Source organism: Elephantulus edwardii, unplaced genomic scaffold, assembly GCF_000299155.1.
Source record: "Elephantulus edwardii isolate Elephantulus edwardi_28Jun2011 unplaced genomic scaffold, EleEdw1.0 scaffold00548, whole genome shotgun sequence".
Classification (NCBI taxonomy): domain Eukaryota; kingdom Metazoa; phylum Chordata; class Mammalia; order Macroscelidea; family Macroscelididae; genus Elephantulus; species Elephantulus edwardii.
This window is the reverse complement of record NW_006400298.1, coordinates 214,423-229,045: the sequence shown is the minus strand read 5'-3', so window position 1 is coordinate 229,045 and position 14,623 is coordinate 214,423. Positions and strand designations below refer to the sequence as shown.

The 14,623-nt window shown below is 40.7% G+C and overlaps 1 protein-coding gene across 1 annotated transcript in view; it reads right to left on the bottom strand.

Moving 5' to 3' along the window:
- The window catches only part of DDX25 (DEAD (Asp-Glu-Ala-Asp) box helicase 25), a 103,500-nt gene that overhangs the window by 24,304 nt on the left and 64,573 nt on the right, over positions 1–14,623 (bottom strand). The window contains exons 9-10 of the mRNA XM_006903239.1: positions 4,338–4,575; positions 1,103–1,265 (exon numbers count right to left, since the gene is read on the bottom strand). Coding sequence (XP_006903301.1) covers positions 1,103–1,265; positions 4,338–4,575 — 401 coding nt within the window. The remainder of the gene's footprint in view (positions 1–1,102; positions 1,266–4,337; positions 4,576–14,623) is intronic.

Here is a 14,623-nt window from a genome sequence, read left to right as displayed (position 1 = left end):
AAAGGATTAAACCGGGTGGCTCTTTGGAGGCAAGGATTCTGAGGCTCCGTCTAACATACTTTGGACATGTTGTGAGGAGAGACTGGTCCTTAGAGAGGGACATCATGCTTGGGAGGGTGGAGGGACGGCGCAGGACAGGAAGGCCGTCTATGAGATGGATTGATTCAGTGACTGGGATAATTGGGATGGGAGTGTTGGAGACAGTGCGATTGGCACAGGACAGAGCAGAGTTCAGGGCTGTTGTACATAGGGTCGCTATGAGTCGCAGGCAACTCGACGGCACATAACAACAACAAGTATGAGAATGATTATATGAAACACAATGTGAATGAAGAAGTGTGAAATACAATGTGTATAAATTTTGTAAGCAGACTAATTGAAAAACTAATGTAAAATATAATGTATATAAATGATTTTATGAAATACAATATAAAAAAAGATTGTATAAAACATGATGTATATGAATGAAACATAATGTAAAGGAATTAATATATGAAAACCAATAAAAATATTAAAAATAATATCTCAGAACATGTGCTTGCACATAGGAAAATGAAATACTTAGTTTTGTGTCCTTAAAAAAGGAAAAAACTTATTTCTACACAAAAACATATACATTAATTTTATTATGGCTGTCTTAACATAGCCCCAAACTAAAAACAGTACAAATGTCTATCAACTGTGAATGGATGAAGAAATTGTAAAAAAGCCCTCAAAAATACTATGCAATTAGAAAAAAGGACATACTGATAATATAACAGTACTGATGAATCACAAAAGCTTTATGGCTAAGTGGAGTAAGTCAACTGTAAAAGGCTACCGAGTATATTTATAACGCATCCTGGAGGAGACAAAACTATAGAGACATAAATCAGATCAAGAGCTAGCTGCCAGGGTCAAGTGAGGGAAGGAGGACATAGCATATAAAGAAGCACAAGGGAACACTTTAGGGAGATGGGAATGTTCTGGTAGTGAACCATGTGGCTGTTATATGATTGTATATACTTATCAAAATTTGTTGATAAATATACTCAAAAAGAATGAATTTGGTTTTATGTGTATTATACCTCCGTAACCTGACTTAACACACAAACACACACACCACGAGCGCAGACATTGGTAGTTATAAGAACTTTCTCTTTCCCATCTCGAAATCTCTGGATGATGGATGCACGCTGGTCCACAGTCAGTTCTCCGCTTAACAAAGACACTTGGTGTCCATCCTGCATCATCTCCACAGTCAACCATTTGGCATTTCGGCGAGTCTAGGAAAGAAAAACAGATCCTACCCAACACAAGTTCAAGCAGACTGGTGGTGCTTGTAGGTGCTGAAGCCTACAGAAGAAGGTTCAAGGAGTAGGGGAGCCTACATAGGGGAGTGTGTGCTTCACTTCTTCCTCCATTCTCAGTGAACTTTAGAATATATGGCATGAAATTCTCTCTCCTCTATGGTTGTATGGGGCACATTTTACCAACTTGTTGAGAATTTCAGCTTGATTCTACTCTTATCAGATTTACAGCCTCTGAAAACCCAATGGAGGGTCAGTTATGAGTCACTTCTGACTTAAGCGAGTTGTTGTTTGAAAAGAGGAGATAATGCAAATAGTAATGATAATAACAGATACTCTTAAGAGTGTTGCTGATGAGCCAGGCACCTTGCTAAAATCTTGAATACTTTCATAGTAATTCAATGAAGTCTCATTTGTAAAAAAATTTAAGACTCAAAAATATCAAAAGTTAAAGAACTTGACAAGTTATATAGCTTAGTGAATGGTAGTTTCTGTTCAGTCTAAAAAATGGTTGCAATGGTTTCCATTTACCAGACAGGTATTATTCTAGTGCAGGGAATACAGAAGTCAGTAAGACAGACAAGATCTTGTCCCCACAGAGCTAATGTATTTATGTGAGAGTGAAAAAAGTCAGAAATAAATGATATACAGAAAGTAAAGATAGAGTGATGGGAATGCTAAGTATTTGAATGGTGACTTACAGTAGGTTAGGAGTGGAAGAAAACATCATTAAACTAGTAAACTAAAAATTCACTGCATCTGACTCATAGCTGATTCTCCAGTAGGTTTTCAGAGGCTGTAAATAGCATGAGAAGTGATTTCCCATCTTTCTTTTGTGGAGAAGCTGGTGGATTCCAACATCCAGAGAGATGTCACTTCTGGGTTAGCAGCACAGCTCCCTATGGATAAACTACACCACCAGAGCTCATTCCAGTTGTTATTGTTGTTATGTGCCACCAAGCTGCCTGAAACTCATAGCTTTGAAGCCTGCCCTGTCCTGAGCCAATCTCAATGACTCCTATATACCTACCTTCACTGCCCTAGTTACTTTATCAATCCATCTCATCCAGGATCTCCCTCTCCTGTCCCTCCAACCTTCCAAGTATAATGAATGGCCTTCTCCAAGGATCACTCAGTCTCTTCTGGCCACATGCACAAAGTATGTGAGATGGAGCTTCAAAATCCTAGCCTCCAAGGGGAAACTGGGTTTCACCCTCTCTGAGACAAACCTATCTGTTTTCTTGGCAGTTGTCCAAGACTCCTCGCCACCACCACAACTCAAAAGCATCAATTCTTCTTCAACCTCCTTAGTCATTATCCAGCTCTCTGATGCATAGCAACTAATTGCAAAGACCATGGACTGGGTCAGGTGCACCTTAGTCTCTAGACTGACATCAATGCTTCTCGGTACTCTGGAAAGGTCCCTGACTGTAGATTTACCAGTGCAATTAGTCTTTTTATTTCCTGACAGCTGATGCAGTGTTGACTGAAGAGCAGAGCAAGCTATAACTGTTAACCACCTTGATCTCTTCTCCATCCATCATGGGGCTGCCAACTGGCCCAGTGGTGAGAATCTTTGTCTTCCTGATGCTGCGCTTCAATCCATATTGAAGACTAGTCCTTGACCTTTTGCAGCAAACACTTCAGGTCCTCCTAACATAGTTTGTTGATGAATCTTCCTTCAATCCTAATGCTACATTGCTCCTCATAAAGCCCAACCTTCAGAATGATCTGTTCTGCAGATAGATTGAAAAGGTATGGAGACATGACACACCCCTGATGCATTCTTTTTCTGATTTTGAACCACACAGTGTTTTTCTACTCTGTTCTGAGAACTGATTCCTAATCCAAGTATTGGTTTTGAATAAACACAATCAAGCATCCTGGGATTCCCATTCTCGTCTAGGTTAGCCACAATGTGCTGTGATCCACACAATAAAATGCCTTTGCATAGTCAATGAAACACAGATAGATATCCCTCTGGTACTCTTTGCTTTCTGCGAAGATCCATCTGACATTGGCAATAACATCTCTAGTGCCACAGACTCTTCTAAACCCAGTTTGTATTTCTGGTAGTTCTCTGGTAGTTCACTGTTTCAGTTGCTTCTGGATATTCTTCAACAGGATTTTGCTTGCGTGTGATATGAATGATATTGTATGGTTATTCCCACACTCTGTTGGGTCAAGATATATACATAGTATCTATATCTATATCTATATATCTATATACTATTAATCTACAGCCGACTTGATAGCACCTAACAATAACAACAGCATGAGGAATCATTAGAAGCAATCAGCTGTGGATTGAATTTTGTCTCCTCAGTATGTGATGGAATCCTAACCTCTATATTCATGGGTATCTATATCCATTTGAGAATAGGGTTTTCTTTACTATGTTAATCAGCCTAGACTCTTAAATCCAATGACTTTTGAGATACATAGAGAGTAGATTAAACATGTAAAGTAGCAAGCATAAATAGGGGAAGATAGAGTTAAAGGAAAATTCTAAAATCTAGAGAAGCCAGGACAATTTTCCTGCTGAGAGGACAAAGAGAACCTTCCTCTAAAGCCAGAGTTCTGAAATAATGCTAGTAGCCTCTTGAACTATGAGAAAAAGAAGTTCTTTAAAACCAACATTAGTGTTATTTTTGTTACAATAGCATTAGTTGTCTAATACAGAGTCTAAACTAAGGATTGAGACAAGGATGCTCACCACTGACCATTATTTTGAAGTTGCTATTGGAGAAAGCTAGGCAATCACCCCTCATGCAATTTATAGTCTCCAGAAACGTGCTGGAGGGTCAGCTATGGGTCAGTTCTGACTCGAGAGCACACAAGAATATCATACATTCTATTATTTAATCTTTATAACTTTCACCAATAAAACACAGATGATTCACATTCATAGCTGTTGGGAGATTAAACTGAATAGCACACAAACATGCTAAACTATATTGCACTCTCTAAGCCACTTATTATTGTGTTTGGTGGTACCTCTAGCTTTAGGTAACCTAATATGATGGAGACAAATCTCAGCACAATTACCTGGCAGAAGATAATGGCCTGGCCAATGGTGATACCACCATAGATGTTGCACAGGGCTTGGTATTTGTCTTTCCTGTTCTCACACAATACGTAATACTGTCGTATGTTGTTCAGAGTCAGCTCCTCTTTGCGTAACTTGATGACATTAGGATCAGGAATAATCCTCTCAGCAAACTGCCACACAGAGTCCTCAAATGTTGCTGAGAAGAGCAGCATCTGACATCCAGAGGGCAAAGCTCTGTGAGAGAAAAGAAGGCCATCACTCAGCTGTGGCTCAGCTATTCCTGTTGGAGGTAATGGCAAGCATAAATCTGTTCTCTGCCCAAGGTGGCCTGGTAGAGCTGGGCCACCAGGCAAGAACCAAGTGTTTTCTGCCACCATGAACATGGAAGCTGAATATAGAATCAAGAGGAGAGTGCAGCTACACAGCCCAGGGCTGAAGTCTTTCATAGGGCAGACAGGATGCAGTTACATGAGGCCGAGGAAGAGATCAGTGCTACAAACACTTGAAGGAAAGGAACAGCAATTAATTTCATTAAGACTAGAGAGGCCAGAAGAAGGGCTTTAGTCTGCAGCAAAAAGAGAAAATGTAAATAAGATGTACACTGATCCTCTGATTTTAAAAAATGGGGCTGATTTATATGAAGTTCAAAATTAGGCACAACCGGCAGGACTCTGGAAAGAAGGTGGCATAAAGAGACCACAATTCCAATCTCCTCTACAAATAAAAATACATCCATGAAATGCTGCTTAGTATTGAGGAATTCTGAACTGGAGAGTAGAGGGTAACAGCGGATAATGGCAGATGGGGAAGAAGCAAAGCATAATGATGAGTTGGAAATTGTAAATAATATTGCACCACCTAACATCCCTCACTGCTCCTCCCCTGGCCACATGGGCTGAGAGCTGCCATGAACTGGAAAAGCAAGCCCCACAAGAGCCTGTTTCCTTAACCATGGCTCTTTCCTGGGCAAGAAGACGCAGCCCCAACTTCTAATCCAAATCAACAAGGCATATCTTCCTGGGTTCTATCCCACCTGAACAATGTCAGCAGCAAGACTGCTTATAAACTACTATTTTAGAATGTGTGTTCTAAAAGCGAGGTATCCAGTTATATGTCTGCATACTCCAGGGCTAAGGTCTCTGTAATCAACAGACAGACCTTGGTGTTCAGTTCAGTTCTGTATATCCCACTTTCTGACACTGAGGACTGACTGAGTTGGCAGTGTGATAGGGAATAGGCACTTTTAGGGGAGCCTACATAAAATATGGGATTATAATATGGGACTCTCATAGCAACAAGAGGGGAGGAGAAGGCAGCCAGTTTGTTCTGAAAGACTCCACTCTGGTCTCTGTGGCTTCTTGCTGCCTGTGCATGGTGGTCTGTGTGCGCAAGTAATCACAAGTTTGTTTTTTTTTTGATCGTGTGCTTTTTCGGGCTTGTGTTTGATGTGCAGTACTGTTCTTCCCCCCAGGAGTGAGTTCCTTGAGGCCTGGCCTAGGGTTTAAGGCAGGTGGTGGCTTAAAGAGCCAAAGGTTCAAATTGTTTTGTCAAACGTTCTTCTAGGTGATATAACACTGATCTGTGCATTGCTGTACAGAGGTAACGCGTGTTTGCTGTGATGCTAAACACTGTGACACTGATGTGCCAAATGTGATAATGGTTACCTACGGTGGACAGTGTTTGGTGGGCTTCCCAATTAAAACAAGCTAGGAAGCAGGAGTGGCATCCACTTCCAAAATGGCTTGACTCTGGAAACTCTATGAACAGTGCTCAGGTCTTTCATTAATAGGGTCACTATGAGTCCTTTACAATTTGACAGCACCTAACAACAACACAGAAACAAAGGCAGACCTCCCTAGAGATCTGTGTGGAATGTGCCAGACCCTTTCCCACCTAGAAACTATTGACTACTGAACTGATATGAACTGCTACAGAAGACCTTCTGTAGCACAGAGTAGCTGTGGTGGTTAGGTGTCACTAAATTGGCTGTAACTCACAACAATCCTGTGAACAACAGATCTGCACTTTCCCCTATCCAGTCTATCTTCACTACCTTTGACATGCTCAAGGCCAGGGTTACACTCACTTTGCCAATCTGCTCTTTGAGGGTCATACTGTCTTTCACCGACCCTCCACCTTTCTCAGCATTATTTCTTTTTCAAGGACTCCTAACAAAATGAACTTTCACCCTCCTTCCCTCCAAAGTATATCTTAATTGCACTTTCTCAAAGACAGACTCGTTCTTCGGGCAGTCCATGGGATATACAGTAATTCTCAGCAATACAATTCTTCGTCATCCTTATTCATTGTCCAACTTTCAGATGCATAGGAAATGTTAGGGACAAAAAAGGGTTGCTGTATTATTAACACAGTACTACATCTGGTTCAGGCTATGCCATTCTCTTCCAGTTTTGTATTCTGGCTTAAAATTATCAAAATATGAGAAGATCACCATATATGGGAGAACTGTCTCTGTCTACCAACCAGAAGTACCCACAGAAAGAGAGATCAAATCAGAAAGGAGAACCTCATTAATAATTAGCCCATACCCCTAGACCAATGTCTTGCTCACTCTTGAAAAGGGCTGATATCTGCTACTTTTTGACAGTGTACTCTCCTCTAAATAAATTTTTCTTCCTGGTGTTTGTCTGTAGCAAATCTACAAGGACAACTTGCTAGTCCTCTTCAAGGTGTCTGACCCTGGCAAATCCAATCAACTCAATGGAACCTAACATCCTGGTAGCTTGTCTGGTATATACTACTCCAGATTTGCTGGAGGACTGAAATAAGTCTCTTCCTTTTAGATTTTTTTTCCTTTCTCCTTTGTTGAATGTCTATCTGTGCTAGGAATGCCTGCCAGTGCATCAATCAAAGCAGATTACATCTGGCCCATCTCTCCCTCTTGAACATCGACAGTAAATGAGATGCACAGTCTTGACTGTGTAGGAGCTGCATAAGGTCTTCCAAACATTAGAAATAGATGAGCAAGAATCTGTTTGTTTGCTCATAGTCCAAACACAGGATAGACCAGTGCATCTGGAGGCCAATCAACATAGTCAGCTGTGAAGAAAACTGAGACATAAGTCACAAGATTCAGCCTTCTTGGTGACAATGTAGGAAGTTCTCCCATCTCAAGCCGAGTATCTCTGACCAAAATCATTACAGTACCCTAGTCATGAGCCCTGGCTCTTTCTCCCCCTCCTCTCTGCATCCTTAAAGCTTATCTCTATTTGTCTTTCAAAATCTTGTTTATTTTCCCTTTGTTGTTGTTGTTATGTGCCATCGAGTCGCTTGCAACTCATAGCAACCCTATGTACAAGAGCTCTAAATGCCGTTCTATCCTGTGCTAACTTAGCCATCTCAAACACATTCATTCCCACCACTCCACTCACAGAATTGATCCATCTCATCTAAGGTCCTCCTCTCCTTTGCCACCCCTCCACCCTGCTAAACATGATGGCCCTCTCCAAGGACCAGTCCCTCTTTGCAACATGCCCAAAGTATGTCAGAAGAAGCTTCAGAATCCTTGACTCCAAGGAGCATTCTGGCTTCACCCTCTCCAGGACAAACCTGTTTGTTCTCCTAACAGTCCATGGTATATTCAACACTCTTCTTCAGCACCACAGCTCAAAGGCATCAATTCTCTTTCTATCATCCCTATTCACTGTCCAATTCTCTGATGAATAGCACGGAATTGAGAAGGCTGTAGCCCAGATCAGGCGCACCTTTGTCTCCAGCCTGACGTAATTGCTTTTCAGTACTCTTGAGAGGTCCCTCACAGCTGACTTTTCCAATGCAATTCATCTCTTGATTTCCTGGCTGTTACCAAGAGTGTTGACTGTGGAGCCAAGCAAACTAAAATTGTTAACTATCTCAATCTCCTCACCATCCATGCTGATGCTGCCATTGGCCCAGTGGTGAGAATCTGTTTTCTTGACGTTGAGCTTCAATCCATACAGGAGGCTGCAGTCCCTGACCCTGTGCAGCAAGTGCTTCAAGTCCTCCTCAGTTTCAGCAAGCAGGGTTGTGTCATCTGCATAACGCAGGTTGTTGATGACTCCTCCACCAATCCTGATGCCACATTCCTCCACATACAGCTCAGCGTCTCCGATGATCTGTTCTGCATACACATTGAAAAGGTATGGAGACAGAATACATACCACCGGCCCCTTCTTGATTTTGAACCATGTAGTTTCTCCTTTGCTCTGTTCTGACGACTTCCTTTTGGTCCAAGTATAGGTTTCTCATTAGCACAATCAAATGTTCTGGGATCCTCATTCTTCTCAGAGTCAGCCACAGCTTGTTGTGATTCACACAGTCAAAAGCCTTTGCATAGTCAATGAAGCACAGATAGACATTCTTCTGGTATTGTCTGCTTTCTGCCAAGATCCATCTAACATTAGCTATAATATCCCTAGTATTACGACCTCTTCTAAATCCAGCCTGTACACCTGGCAGTTCTCTGCTGACATATTGTTCCAAACATTTTTGGATAATTTTCAGCAGAATCTTGCTTGCATGTGATATTAATGATATTGTTCGATAATTTCCACACTCTGTTGTGTCACCTTTCTTTGGAATGGGAACAAATATCGATCTTTACTAGTTGGCCAGCTAGATGTCCTCCAGATTTCTTGGCACAACTTAGTGAGCACATCCAGGGCAATGTCTGTTGAAATATGTCAGTTGGTATGCCATCAACTCCTGGAGCCTTGTTTTTTGCCAATTCCTTCAAAGCAATTTGAACTTCTTCCTTCAACACCATAGGCTCTTGCTCATATGTTATTTCATGAAATTCTTCTGTCAGCCATTTCCTTCTGATACAGTGACTCTGTGTATTCCTTCCATCTTCTCTTGATACTTCCTGGATCATTTAACATTCTACTCAAAGTATCCTTAAGTATTGCCACCCGTGGCTTGAACTTGTTTTTTAGCTCCTTCATCTTAAGAAACACTGAGCAAGTTCAGCCCTTTTGATTAGTTATATTAAAAAAGACACATCTTAGGCAATTCAAAATGGCACTATATATATGTCAACAGTCCAGAATAAGAGATGCATTGCAAAGTAGACTGAGGAAGGGAGAAGAGATGGGAAGGGAAGAAACTGTACAACAATGAATGAGTTTTTTTTTTAAATGTGAACTAGGGTTGGCAGAAAGGGGGAGAAAGGGAAACGTTCAACAATGAATGCATTAAAATCCAACTATTTTGTGAACTTTCATTAAAAATAGAATTTAAAAAACAAAACAAACTGATTTTTTCACACATTATTTTCTCCCCATACCCTCTGTTTTCCAGATTAGCGATGAGAGAATTATGAGGATCAGAATGAGATGACATCTGGGTCAGTTATCCTCCTCCTTTTATGTATACAACATTTATTTCTTTGCTAGGAACTGGAGATAGTTAAATATCAAACACTTAGTATCTCCTAATCATTGAGGAGCAACAATTTCAGTTTGAGAAATAAGATACACCTGATTCCATGATCTTTTTAATCATTTCCTGTGCATCTGAGAGCTGGACAGTGAATAAGGATGATAGATGAATTGATGCCTTTGAGCTGTGATGTTGGACAAAAGTACTGACTATAAAAAGAACAAATAGCTATGTCATGGAGAAGGTGCAGCTAGAGTACACCTTGGAGAATGACATCATGCTTGAAAAGCTGGCAGGCTGACAAAAGAAAGGAGCAAAATTATATCATTAGTAAAGAGCTCTGAACATTGTCTAATGCATTTTTTTATATCAATTGAGATGATCATGTGGTTGTTTTATGTGATACACTGACTACTTTTATGTTGACTCATTCTTGCATTTAAAAAAGTGGAAGTCCCCTCCCAATAAACCTTGCCAAGTAAAAAAAAAAAAGTGGAAGTCATTACTGTGGAGTAGGAACTGACACATAACTCACCCCTTTCAGGGGCTATAAACTGAAGAGAGGACACTACCCAGCTTTCTCCCACAGAGTAGCTGGTGGATTTGAACTGTTTGCCTTTAAATTGGTAGGGCAGCTCCTTATCCACAAAGCAACTAATATTTTCTTGAGAATTTCTGATCTATGTTTATGAGGGATATTATTTTCTTTCTTGTGATGTCTTTGACTTTAGTACTGGGGCATGCATGGTTCATAAAGAGTTCAAGGAATTTTCTTTCATTTTTTAAGTATTCTGAATCGGTGTCAGGTCTTTGAATTCAGTGGTGAAATTGTTTGAATCAAGATTTTGGGTTTTTTTCTTGGGAAGTTTTAATAACCTGTTCAAGTTCTTCTTTTGTGGTAAGTCTGCTCAAGTTGCTGTTTAGGTAGGTAGTGAATTTCCAAAAATTTAAGTTCTAATATAGATTATTTGCCTCTTCTTTTCTTTTGTTAGATTTGCCAGTGGCTTCCTGATTTTATTAACTCACAAACCTACTTCTGATCTTGCTAGTTGTTTCCACTGTTTTTCTGTTTTATTTCTGCTCCAAGAAATCTGGAGAACAACCACTTGGCCAACTGACTGGAAGAGAGGTCTATATTTGTTCCCATCCCAAAGAAGGGCGACCCAACTGAGTGTGGAAACTACAGAACAATATCATTGATTTCACATGCAATCAAGATTCTACTGAAGATGATCCAAAAATGACTGGAACAGTACATGAGCAGAGAACTGCCAGAAGTCCAGGCTGGGTTTAGAAGGGGTCGTGGTACTAGGGATATTGTAGCTGATGTTAGATGGATCTTAGCTGAAAGCAGAGAATACCAGAAGAATATCTATCTGTGTTTCATTGATTATGCAAAGGCATTTGACTGCGTGGATCATAACAAACTGTGGCTGACTCTGAGAAGAATGGGAATCCCAGAACATTTAACTGTGCTAATGCAAAACCTATACTTGGACCAAGAGGCAGCCATCAGAACAGAGCAGGGCAACACTGCATGGTTCAAAATTGGGAAGGGTGTATGCAAGGGATGTGTCCTATCTCCATACCTTTTCAACCTGTATGCAGAGCAGATTATCCGAGAGGCTCGGCTCTATGAGAAGAAGCGTGGCGTTAGGATTGGTGGACGATCTATCAACAATCTGCATTATGCAGATGACACAACCCTGCTCGCTGAAACTGAGGAGGACCTCATGCACTTACTGCAGAGGGTCAAGGACTGCAGCCTTCAATATGGACTGAGGCTCAATGTCAGGAAGACAAAAATTCTCACCACTGAACCAATCGGTAGCATCAGGATGGATGGCGAAGAGATTGAGATTGTTCACAGCTTCAGTTTGCTTGGCTCCGTGGTCAACACTCTTGGCACCAGTAGCCAGGAAATAAAAAAATGTATTGCAATGGGAAAGTCTGCTGTTAGGGACCTCTCTAAAGTACTCAAGAGCAGCAGTGTCTCTCTGGAGACTAAGGTGCTCCTGATACAGGCCATGGTTTTTGCAGTCACTTGTTATGCATCAGAGAGTTGGACAATGACTAGGGATGATAGAAGGAGAATTGATGCCTTTGAGCTGTGGTGCTGGAGAAGAGTATTGAATGTACCATGGACTGCCAAGAAAACAAACAGATTCATCCTAGAGAGGGTTAAACCAGACTGCTCCTTGGAGGCAAGGATTCTGGGGCTTCGTCTGACATACTTTGGACATGTTGTAAGGAGAGACAGGTCTTACATCATGCTGGGTAGAGTAGAGGGACAGCGCAGGAGGGAAAGACCCTCTATGAGGTGGATTGATTCAGTGACTGGGGTAATCGGGATGGGTGTGTCAGAGGCAATGAGATGGGCACAGGATAGAGCACGGTTTAGGGTTGTTGTACATAGGGTCACTATGAGTTGCAAACGACTCGATGGCACATAACAACAACAACAACCAATCATTATTATTTTTTTCTGAAGACAGTATTATTTGTATGTATTATTTTTCCAGTTGTTGGAGATGTTAAGATGTTGGTTTTGGTTCTTTCTTTGTATATTTGTTATCTGGCTATAAATTGAACTCAGAACAATCCTTTTTTACTCGATATCAAAGATTTTGGTAGGTTTATTTAATTCTCATTTGTTTCAAGAAACATTTTTATTTCTTCTAACACATAGTGATGTCATATGTATTCTGCTGTTCTCTGATAATGTAGTCTGTAGGGTTCTATGAGAATATTCCAAAGGTGGTACCTCTCTGTCAGTTCAAATCCACCATCGACTTTAATGGATGAAGATGGGTCATCAGCATTCTGTGCAACCTAGTGATTTCTGAAACCCACTGCAGGGTCAACTATGAGTCAGTTTGAACATGACGGTAAGGAGTGAGTAATTAATATTCAAGCAAGGTATTATTTAATTTAAATGGTTGAGGGTTTTTTCTCTTTCATGTTCCTGTTGTTGATTTCCATTTTGTTGTTGTTATGTGCTGTCGAGTGCCAACCGTTCTAAAGCCTGCCCTGTCCTCAGCCTGTCTCACTGACTCTGACACACCTACCCTATTACCCCAGTTATCCATCTCATCCAAGTTCTTCATCTCCTGCACTTTCCCTCCACCTTTCTAAGCATGATGTCCTTCTCCAAGGATCAATTCCTCCAGGCTACATGCCCAAAGTATGTAAGGGAGAGCTTCAAAATCCTAGCTTTCAAGGAGAAACTTGTTTTCACCCTCTCCAAGACAGACCAATAGGTCCACGGTTATGTTTAAGACTCTTCTCCAGCACCACAACTCAAAGGAAACAATTCTTCTTCTGTCAACCTTAGTCACTGTCCAGCTCTCTGATGCATAGCAAGTAATTGTGAAGACCATTGCAAAGACATCATTATTATACTGTCTTGTTAGATTGATCCTTTAATCATTATGGAATGTTCTTCCTTGTTTTTTACAATGGTCAGCATAACATAAACAGAAGAGAAATTCTCGAGTTTAATTAGGAGCATACATAATAAAAACCAATGGCCAATAATAATAACCAATGTAGAGATACTGAAGGTATTCCTCTTGTTTACAGGACCATACATATAGAAAATCCAAGATGCATCATGAAGAATATTAAATCTAACATTAATATGAATCTGACTGATTCACGAAAGTGGCAAAATAAATTGTTGTTGTTAGGTGCCGTGGAGTCATAGATGACTCATAGTGACCCTATGAACGAAAGGCCTGAGCATTGTTCATAGAGTTTCTGGAGTCAAGCCATTTTGGAAGTGGGTGGCACTCCTGCTTCCAAGCTTGTTTTAATCAGCAAGTTCCACCAAACACTGTCCACCATGGGTAACCATTATCACATTTGGCACATCAGTGTCACAGTGTTTAACATCACAGCAACCACGAGTTACCTCTGTACAGCAATGCACAGACCAGTGATATACAATCTAGAAGAATGTTTGACAGAAAAACAATATGAACCAGGTCTGAGGACCGCAGATTAAAATCACCCACCTTGGCTTGGTAGCATAAATTTCTGTCCACTAGGCCAACACAGCTCTATGTTGTCATTGTTAGTAAAAATTAGTAAAAAAAAAAAAATTAAGTCAAATACCTCTAGCACAATGAAGAATTCTGAAAAGGAAATAAAAATACAACTTAGAAAAACCACTCACAAGATGATGCACTTAGGAATAGATCTAATCAGAAACATAAAAGACCTATAAAGTGAAAACTACAACCTTAAGAAAAAAACAAGCCATCACACATAAATGAAAGGAGACACTGTGTAGCCTTATTATCGTGAAAATGCCAATACTACCAGGGATGACCTACTGATATAATCCCACTTCAAAGCTCATCATCATCCTTCAAAGAGATAGCAAAAGTAAAGACCAAAATGCTATGGAAAGTAAAGAGATCTTGGATAACCAGTGCTTTCTTGAAGAGGAAGAAATAAGTAGTATGATGCCATACATTTCCTGATCTTCAAACCTACCTCACCCATGTTAATGAAAACAGTATGGTATTGATACAAAGACTGGTATACAGACCAATGCAACAGAACTAGAATCCAGAAGTATATCCATTCCCTTATAGCCAGTCAATATTTCATAAAGAGAGAGATTCCGGAGGATCCAAGATGACGGCGGAGGCAAAGACAGTGTGGTGAGCTGCGGGAGCAGTGAACCACTTAAAGCAGGGCCATTATGGCCTTCTACAGACTTCAGTTTATTGATAATTGAACACTTAAACAGTTGATGACGGGCCCTCAGTGAAGATCGAGGCTCAACAACAGGAATTCAAGGATTCCCAAGGAGGAATGGGTGAGTCTCGTGGCTCCCAACCCCCTCCCGCAGAGCCTGCACTGTGCTGCACAGCCCCTGCAGCTCCATGAGGCT